Source organism: Euleptes europaea, chromosome 8 (assembly GCF_029931775.1).
Source record: "Euleptes europaea isolate rEulEur1 chromosome 8, rEulEur1.hap1, whole genome shotgun sequence".
Lineage (NCBI taxonomy): Eukaryota > Metazoa > Chordata > Lepidosauria > Squamata > Sphaerodactylidae > Euleptes > Euleptes europaea.
The window spans coordinates 6,570,439-6,580,047 of NC_079319.1; the positions used below are offsets into that span (position 1 = coordinate 6,570,439).

The window sequence follows — 9,609 nt, forward strand, 5'->3', positions numbered from 1 at the left end:
GAAAATATTATAAAAAACATCGCTTTAAAAGGGTTTTTGGATACCACGGCTAATAAATGGTTGGAAGACGTCTTCACAGCTAAAGGGGCCAAACAAAGTGCGAACAGTATTTTTTTATAACGTTTTCAAACTATTAATACATCGGTGGGAATACAAAGTGCGGTAACCCCCAGTCTGTTTTGAGAGAACTGTGGTGAAGTGGGGGCCATGGGAGTACCACTTTCCATTCATATTCCTAGGCATGGGGCGTTATACCACATGGACAGAGGCAGGAAAGAAAGTGGAGATGAAGGGGCATTTCCAGCCAGGGGATAGGAAGCGAGGTCAATTTTTGTGTACTTCCTGCCTATCTATGAACCAGGAACGGAAACACCCGTCTGTCTGCAAGATGCCCTTCACCTCAGGGAGAACATGCCAGTTTCACTTCTAAGGGAAGTGGCAAAAAGGCTAGTGATCACAATGAATTAACACACACACAGAACAGGGACTAAAAACTTTTGGAGTTAAGACCTGGGTCTAGGCAAGGTCAAAATCTTTAACAGTGAGCTTCATGCTTTTAGATCACAAACAGCCAGGGATACAGCTGTCATTTGTTGCCTTGTAGCACTCCAGGGAGTCAGCAACAAGCCACAGGACTTCACTTACATATTTGTATCTTTATTGTAAAAGAGTACAAAAGTCAGCAGCTTAGTCAAAGAGACCAAAGCCCATGTCATCATCAGATTCTTCAGACTCTTCTTTCTTCTCTTCCTCTTTCTTCTCTTCAGCTAGGAAAGAAATAGTGCATATTACAACACTGAAACTGTCCACTCCTATTAGCTTATGTGCAGCCAACATAGGGGCCGACTTCCCCCAGACCACCCCACAGTTTCGTTCTTCTACTGGAAAGGTTATTCCTGGGATTACAGGAACTGTGTGCATCAGGGAAAGCAACAAGGAGAAGGGGGTGAAAGTCCACTTCCTTCCTAAGCATCACTCCACAGCTCAAGAGGGGGCAGGGGGAGAAAGGCCCTGCAACACCCGGAACAAACTTTCCAGGGGTTGAACGGGGCTGCTGGGGATTATAATACACATGTCCCAGACCAACATGAGCAATGACTAAAAGCCCATCAAGAAGAACATCAGAAAGGCCCTGCTGGATCAGACCAAGGCCCAGCAAGTCCAGCAGTCTGTTCACACAGCGGCCAACCAGGGGCCTCTAGGAAGCCCACAAACAAGCAAGACTGCAGCAGCATTGTCCTGCCTGTGTTCCACAGCACCTAATGGAATAGGCATGCTCCTCTGAGCCTGGAGAGAATAGGCATGCATCATGAAGAGAATGGGCTGTTTGGTGATTTTCTGTATCATAGCTGATTCAGAGGGCAGCCATGTTGGTCTGCAGTAGGATAGCTAGACTGGAGTCCAGGAATGCCTTAGAAAGCAACAAGATTTTCAAGTCATGAGCTTTTGAGAGTCAAAGCTCTATCTGGTGTACCCTGAAGATCTTGTTGGTCTGTGTGGTGCTACTGGACTCCAATCTAGCTGTATCACTGTAGGAATTCTACTCCAGTTAACATTCCCAGAATAGACATAGGAACGTAGAGCTGGAAGGAACACATGAAGCTGCCTTCTACTGAATCAGACCCTTGGTCCATCAAAGTCAGTATTGTCTCCTCAGACCAGCAGCGGCTCTCTGGGGTCTCAGGCAGAGGCCTTTTCACATCACCTACTTGCCTAGTCCCTTTAACTGGAGATGCCAGGAAGTGAACCTGGGACCTTCTGCTTCCCAAGCAGAGGTACTTCCACTGAGCCACAGCCCCTCCCTGACCTTAAAGGTCATCAAGCCCAACCTCTGCACAATGCAGGAAATTCTCAGCTACCTCTCCCAGTTGACCCCTGCTCTATGTCCAGAGGAAGGCCCAGAAGAGAGCGCACTTACCAGGAGCTGTACCACCTGTAGGGGCCCCTCCTCCAGCCGGGGCTGCAGCAGCTGGAGCCCCGCCACCCGCTCCAACGTTGCAGATGAGACTTCCGATGTCAATGTTGGCCAAAGCCTAGGATCGTCACGAAAGAGTAAAGGAAGATCAATGGCGATGTATTTTAACACACCCATAATTCCATGCCACAAAAGTGTACACTTTACATAAGAGATGTCAAAGCTACCCTTAGCTGACAAACCCATGCACCCAATCCTAAGCACGCCAAGATGCATGTTTACTGTAACATTTGTTTTCTGAACTGACAATCAGGTGTATGTGTAAAGTGTTGTCAAGTTGCAGCCGGCTTATCACAACCTAGTAGTTTTCAAGGAAAGAGACTAACAGAGGTGGTTGGCCATTGCCTTCCTCTACATAACTACCCTGGTAGACATTGTTGGTCTCCTATTCAAGTACTAACCAGGGCTGACCCTGCTTAGCTTTTGAGATCTGACCAGATCAGCCTACCCTAGGCCATCCAGGTAAAGGCAGGCTGCCCCTCTACCAATGATGAAAGGACACAGTGGGAACACCCACAGAAAAGGTTCCCTTGCTTTATAGCACCCCCATATGCAGAAAAACCCAACTTGGTAAATTTAACCCAAGAGTAAAACCTGAAAAAGCTAGATACACAGAATACAAATAATTACGCTCAAAAGCTGAAAGAATGTCCAGAGCATTGATGTCGGTAAAAGCAAAAGGTCTGTCTGCTTAGAGAATTCAGGGAAAGGGAAATGTGCCAGTTTCTCCACACATGCCCCATTTCTCATGAGCCCCAGCCTTGAAATCAGTGATATCAACCAGGCCAGCAAACCCTTTCCTCCTTGGTCTTACCTTTGCAAACAGGCCTGGCCAGAAAGGTTCAACATTCACTCCAGCCGCTTTGATAAGTGCATTGATCTTATCCTCCTAAACAAGAACACAAGAGCATTTAAGATTACTCACCTCTCCCTCACAACACAAACTTAAAGACACATACCCAAGGAATACACAGGATTGTACTACCCCAATCCCAACAGGTTAATCTAAAATAGGTCAAATCAATATTCTATTAGCCTTAGGCTGACCTGATCTATTAATGAAATTATTCAACTGCCCTAATAATGGTCAAATGTAGAGCTCAGGTCACTCTGGGAAACACCTTTGCGGGGGACAAGGAGGACTTCCCTAGTGTTTAGAAACCCATAAGAGTGGGTGATTTTACAACCATTTCTTCATGTGTACCATTGAGATACAAAACCTCTTTATGCACGCCATAAAAAAAAAATACTTCCTGATTAACACCCCTCCACACACAACAAGCTTGTTCTTGGCATTACTGGGGAGATCAGAGTCTTGTGGCAATACAGCGAACAGAATGGAAATCCTTTTCCTGTGTGAAGTCCTGGAGGTTAAACACCCATACCAAAAATGGACAGAACAACAACTGGTGATACTGAGGCAAAACACAGGTGCAAATTTCCTAGATAAGCTAACTGTGGCAGCTTTAAAAAGGCTTGAAGTTTTACTGGGTGGCAAAATGAAACTGGCTTAACAGAGTTGAAGTAGCAGCACAAAACGCTATCAGAATCAGCAGCAGCATTGAGTGCAGTTCCCAAAGGAGGCCCTTCTTCTTGATAGGTGCCAGAAGCACATCTGTCTTTCCACTCTTGCCTCTCCCAGCACCTGTTCCAGCGTAACACACACACCTGAATTATTTCCAGGTGCTGAAAAACTCCTTTCTGTTTCCTGCCACAGGCTAATGTGTTCACTGGAGAAAGGTTTTCCAGAAGAACGGAAGCTTTCAGCTTAAGATAAACCAGTGAGAACAGGGCCATGAGGTTCCAGTCTGCTTTTGAGACAGCATTTTCTTCCTGAAGGGGCACACTCCTCCATTCAGCAGAAGCTGCATGTTTAAGCACTTCCTTATTTGTGGGTCCTTCGCAAACTCTTTCTGCTTACACGCATACACTTTCTGTGGAGAGTTAGTGAAAAAGAGCAAGAGTCCAGTAGCACCTTAAAGGCTAACAAAATTTCTGGCAGGGTATGAGCTTTCATGTGTCACAGCTCACTTCTTCAGCTCTGTTAAGCCAATTTGTGGAGAGTCTGTGTGGTGTTGTTGGTTCAGAGCATTGGGCTATATCTGGGAGACCCTGGTTCAAATCCCCACTCAGCCATGCAAGCTTGCTAAGTCACCTAAGGTCAGTCACACCTTCTCAGCCTACCTCACAGGGTTGTTGTGAGGATAAAACGGAGGACATAAATGAAGATGGGCGTTCTCATCTAACAAGCCTGACAAGGAGCAAGGCAAACCCAGTGGTGTCACCAAGTGCACCCCCTTGTTTCCTCCAGGAGGGAGGGGGCAAGTAAAATACAGCCTGCGTTAACGCAATTTGACACTATCTTTTAAAATCCCTGCTCAAGGCACCTTTCCTTCCTTCTACTGATTCTGAGACAGGTGAGGGAGAGGCTCGAGGTTCCACAGGGATATGGATGCCAGCTCTGGGTGGGGAAATATCAGCATGGGGGGGGTGTAGCTTGGGGTTTGAAAAGGGACCTCAGCAGGGTATATTGCCATAGAGTCCACCCGCCGAACCAGGCATTTCTGGACAGGGGAACTGATCCCTACCATTTGGAGATCAGTTCTAATTCTGGCAGATTCTGAGGCAATTCTACGCAGTGAGTTTCAACTCTTGCCTACTCCTAGTGGGACACTCTTAACCATTATGCCACACTTAGGGTACTAACCAGTAGGTTGTGGCTGGAGATCTCTAGGAATCACAACTGGTCTCCAGGGTGAGAGTGCAGACTCCCTGAAGCAAATGACTGCCCTGGCAGATAAAGTTTAGGGCATCTTATTCCTGAGGTCCCTCCCCAGGCTCCCCCTCCCAATTCTCCAGGAATTCCCCAACTCAGAGATGGCAACCTCAGCTATGCTGGCGTGAATTTAAGACATTGATGTTTTAACACAAACAGGGAGAGGAGTGGGTGGACAAGTAGCTTGCCTCTGCTGAGAAGGTGCCACGTGAGAAAGCCACTCTCTTTAGCCTCGAGGCAGACCACTTCGGCAACTGACCTGATCCCTCCTGCATGGCTCTTTTTGAATGTACAGTTCTGGTCACCACACCAAAAACTTGATATTGTGGAGCTTGAGAAGGTACAAAAAAGAGCAACCAAAATGACCAGGGGACTAGAGCAACTGCCCTATGAAGAACGGTTGAAACACTCAGGGGTGTTTAGCTTGGATAGAAGGCGGTTAAGGGGAGACATGGTGGAGGAGCATGCCTGTTCTATTAGATGCTTCGGAACATGGGCAGGATAATGCTGCTGCTGTCATCGTGTTTCGGGGCTTCCTAGAGGCACCTGGTTGGCCACTGTGTGAACAGACTGCTGGACTTGATGGGCCTTGGTATGATCCAGAAGGGCCTTTCACCTTCCCGTTTTTAAGAGGTTAGATGGCCATCTGTCAGCAATGCTGACTCTATGACATTAGGCAGATCGTGAGAGGGCACCTTGGCCATCTTCTGGGCACGGAGTTAGGGTCTCTAGGGTGTGTGTGTTGGGGGGAGGCAGCTGTGAATTTCCTGCATTGTACAGGGGGTGGGACTAGATGACCCCGGTGGCCCCTTCCAACTCTATGATTCTCTGTTCTTATTATAATTAGATTAGGTGCTGTGGAGCACAGGCAGGACGGTGCTGCTGCAGTCGTCTTGTTTGGGGGCTTCCTAGAGGCACCTGGTTGGCCGCTGTGTGAACAGACTGATGGACTTGGTCTGATCCAGCAGGGCCTTTCTTATGTTCTTATGGCACGAGGTACACTCCACTCGTTGCGTAGCGCACCCCGAAGATGCTCCCGGCCCCTTGCGACGGTCTCCCCGCAAGGGCTTGGGCCACGTGGAGCCGAGAGCGCCCCCACCAGGGCGGCGGCGGCAGCAGCAGCGGCGGCTGCCTCCTCTCAGCGCGAGGCCCCCACGACCAGCGCATGCGCTCTGCCTGCCCCCGGCCTCCTCGCGCACCCGCCTTCTCACCCCTACCACAAGGCCTCACCGTGACGGTGACTTCGTCATCGTGCAGGATCAGCGCGGAGTAAATGCAGGCGAGCTCGGAAACGGAGGCCATGGCGAGGAGGAGGAGGAGGAGGCGGTGGTGCGCGGTGCTAGTCGCCGGCTGGGACTCGGCCTTAGCTTCAGCTGAAGGACACAGCACCTCTCGCGCCGCCGGAAGAGAAAGAAGGGCCGCGCGCTCGTGACGGGCATTTATATAGCCGCTTCGACCAATCACGCGCCGTCTCGTCCGAGATTCCACCAATGCGTGAAGCGATCGGGGGAACGAGAGCCATTCCGGAGAAGGTGGAGGCGGGGCTGTCCTTTTGGAGGGGTGAAAACCCGCGAGACTTTAGAGAAAGTCTCATTCATTCCAAAGGCGGCTCGGGAGAATGACGCTCGCGAAGCGAGTCGGATGGACCAATCAGAGAGAGCAGTGTTCCACGGTCGAGTTCAAACTGGAACACCTCAGGCCACGCCGCGAGAGCGTCAGTAGCCAATGAACGGCCGCAAGTGATGGGAGAGGCGGGGATAAAGCATGATTGATGGGCTGGGTCGGAAGTCTCCGAGAAGAGCCGGACGTGCTCCCTCCTGCGGGGGCGCCGCTCAGGCTCTGTTCAGCGGCCGAAGCGTTGAGGATGCTCCCTCGGAGTTAATTAAATAAATACTTCAAGAGGTCATTATTTTGTGTTATGTCCCGCCCTTCTATGTGACTTTCAGTTATAAGGCAGACCAATACAATATGCTGCTTTTCCAGCATAATAATTCCTTTCACAAACAACAACCCTGTGAGGCAGGCTCTCACTGACAGAGAAGAGCCTTTTTACCCCTTTACCTTTTATACCCCTATGTTCTCTACTTTTTAAGGAGCCTCAGACCGGCTTACAATCTCCTTCCCCTCCTCACAACGGACGCCCCTGTGAGGTAGGTGGGGCCGAGAGAGTTCGGAGAGGGCTGTGACTAGCCCAAGGTCACCCAGCAGGATGTACGTGGAGGAGTGGGGAATCGAGCCCGATTCTCCAGTTTAGAGTCCACCGCTCTTAACCAGTACATCACGCTTTCTTCTGCTACAAGTGACTTCCCCATAGTTACCCAGGGAGCTTCGTGGCAAGAAGGGATTGTTGCCCTGCTCTCCCCAGACCTAGTCTGGCAAGCTAAACACACTATTTCCTCTGAAGAGCATACAAGGTTCTCCAGCAATAATCTGACCGCTACCATTAGATTATATAAGCACAGTGAGCTACAGGGTTGGCAGGCGTAGTGAGTGGGCACACCTCTCGCGATTAAATAATGAACAACATGATCAGCTCAAAACATTCTGAAACCCCACTGAGTCCAGTGGGGATGCTAAGTGATCCTATGCACACTTGGGTTGCTTTGAGGCGGAGCTTTTGCTCCGCATTCCCCCAAAACTGCAGTGTTGAGGGGGGCGAGCGGGGTTGGAGGCTTCTGTTGCCCACCTTATGGGTTTTCCCGAGCTCCGCTCTGCAGTTTCCCAAATCTGTTTTGGGAAACTGTTTTTCTGTTTTTCCATTAAAGATCCAGTGTGGATGGGAAGATGCAAATTTCACCACCTCCTCAATAGCATCAGACATTATTTTCTCCGCCTTTTGTAGGGTCCTACTGCTATAGCAATATCCTTACTTCCCCTCCCTCCTTTTTTTCTTTACAAATAGGCTTCAAGGTTCGGGCAGGAGAAGAGGATGGCAGCCATCAGGGGAAAGTACCGAGGCTCCGGTGCCACTGTGAATATCTTTGCAGTTATAGCAGATATGAGACCAACATGAAGAATCCCCCCTTCCAACTTTCTTTATGTACAATTTTTCTGCTCTGCCATCACTGACAATTGTCTTGCAATGGTACTACTTCAGCGCAATACATGAAACATATCCATAATCAACACCACCATAAAATGACTGCTGGGGCCAAATTCAAAATATTGAGAGGTGTCCCCCTATGATGGAGGCAGCTGTTTCTGAACAAGTGCTTTCTCCTGCAGGCATGCCGGCTTTTTCCTTAAGCACCTCTTGCTCAAAGGAGGTGAAGGAAAGCCAAGACCTGCGTAATGCTTTGGGGAATGGGCAAATACACTGGAAAATACACTGGCAGAGGCCCATGGTACCCTCGGGCACCACGTTGAGGATTGCTGACCTAGATGGGGGGGAATGTGCCCAGTGGGATTATATTTTGTGTGTTTACTTGGCTTCAGTCCACAAAAACATCTACCACAAAAAAACATGGGCAGTCTGACCTCTGCCAACAGTCAGAGGTGAAGGGCTATTGGGACTCTGCACCCACTCCCTCCCAGGAAGAAAATTGGGTTGGCCCCCACTGGATATCATGCTTATCTTCCTCCATTACTTTTCCGCTCTCCTCTTGCATGATTTGTCTCTTTCGGTTAGCTAGCAGGAGGTGCTTTTTCTTGAGTGATGTGGACCCTGCTGGGAGACAGTTGTTGCCCCAATAGTCAAACAAACATGGTGTATCTTAAGCAAATGGTCAAAACTTGGAGCATTAAGGCCATGGTCTTTTGTACACTTACTGGTGAGCCAGCTGCATTGAGCACAGTGGGAATTTTTTCTTGAGTGTATGTAAAGTGCCATCAAATCGCAGCCGACTTATGGTGACCCCTTTTGGGGTTTTCATGGCAAGAGACTAACAGAGAGGTGGTTTGCCAGTGCCTTCCTCTGCACAGCAACCCTGGTATTCCTTGGTGGTCTCCCATCCAAATACTAACTAGGGCTGACCCTGCTTAGCTTCTGAGATCTGATGAGATCAGGCTAGCCTGGGCCATCCAGGTCAGGGCACCTTTTTCTTAGTATAATGCAAAGAATCGGACTGCATGTTTATATTTATTTATATGTATTATTTATTATTTTATTATTTAAAATATTTATTACTTGCCTTTCTTCCATACAGAAGGTGGCTCACTATATTAATAAAATAAATAAAATAGAATACATACAAACATAAACTGAACTTTAAAATCACAATTTAGGACTGCTTTAATGAAATGCAGTCCTAAATAAAACTGTCTTCAGCTGCCTCCTAAAGATCCAAAGTGAGGGGGCCAAGCACACGTCCCTGGGAAGGTTATCCCATAACTGTGGGGCTGCCACTGAAAAGGCCCTCTCTCATATCCCTGCCCCCAAATGGGCTTCTTTGATTAATGGGACAGTCAGGAGGGTCTCTCCCTGTGATCTTAATTACCCGGGGCAGGAACAAATGGGTGAAGATGGTCCTTCAGATACTTATAAAGATCAACACTCCACCATGAAGAAAACCGAAATGCGTATGGGATAGGATACTTGCCTGTCTGTTAGGGCTCACACACTTAAATCAGCCTCTGACTAAAGGAATGGGAATTTGCAGCAGCTGCCAGAAATGCAAGTATGAAATCGGACAATCTGCAGGTTCCAGAAACAGAAAACCGGAGATTTTTGCTTCATGTGTTAGCAGTCTTCAAATCTAAGAGGCAGCATTTTGATCTGCAGCCAGGAACATTTCTATGGTTTGAGAATGGAAACTGGGTTTACATATAGTATGATTATATCTCTATGAGAAGCCTTTTGACATGTTCATGCCCTGCCACTTCCAGCACTGCCTCACTTCTAGAGAGTTGGGTGCCAATG

General features: G+C 48.5%; 1 protein-coding gene across 1 annotated transcript; it reads right to left on the reverse strand.

The window, feature by feature from the left end:
• Nucleotides 1–636: 636 nt before the first annotated feature.
• RPLP1 (ribosomal protein lateral stalk subunit P1) lies at nucleotides 637–6,156 on the reverse strand. Its single transcript, XM_056854185.1, has 4 exons — nucleotides 5,982–6,156; nucleotides 2,790–2,864; nucleotides 1,919–2,033; nucleotides 637–767 (listed from the first exon to the last, which is right to left on the reverse strand). The coding sequence occupies exons 1-4, from the start codon at nucleotides 6,051–6,053 to the stop codon at nucleotides 688–690; spliced, it is 342 nt and encodes a 113-aa protein (XP_056710163.1). The 5' UTR covers nucleotides 6,054–6,156; the 3' UTR covers nucleotides 637–687.
• Nucleotides 6,157–9,609: the final 3,453 nt, after the last annotated feature.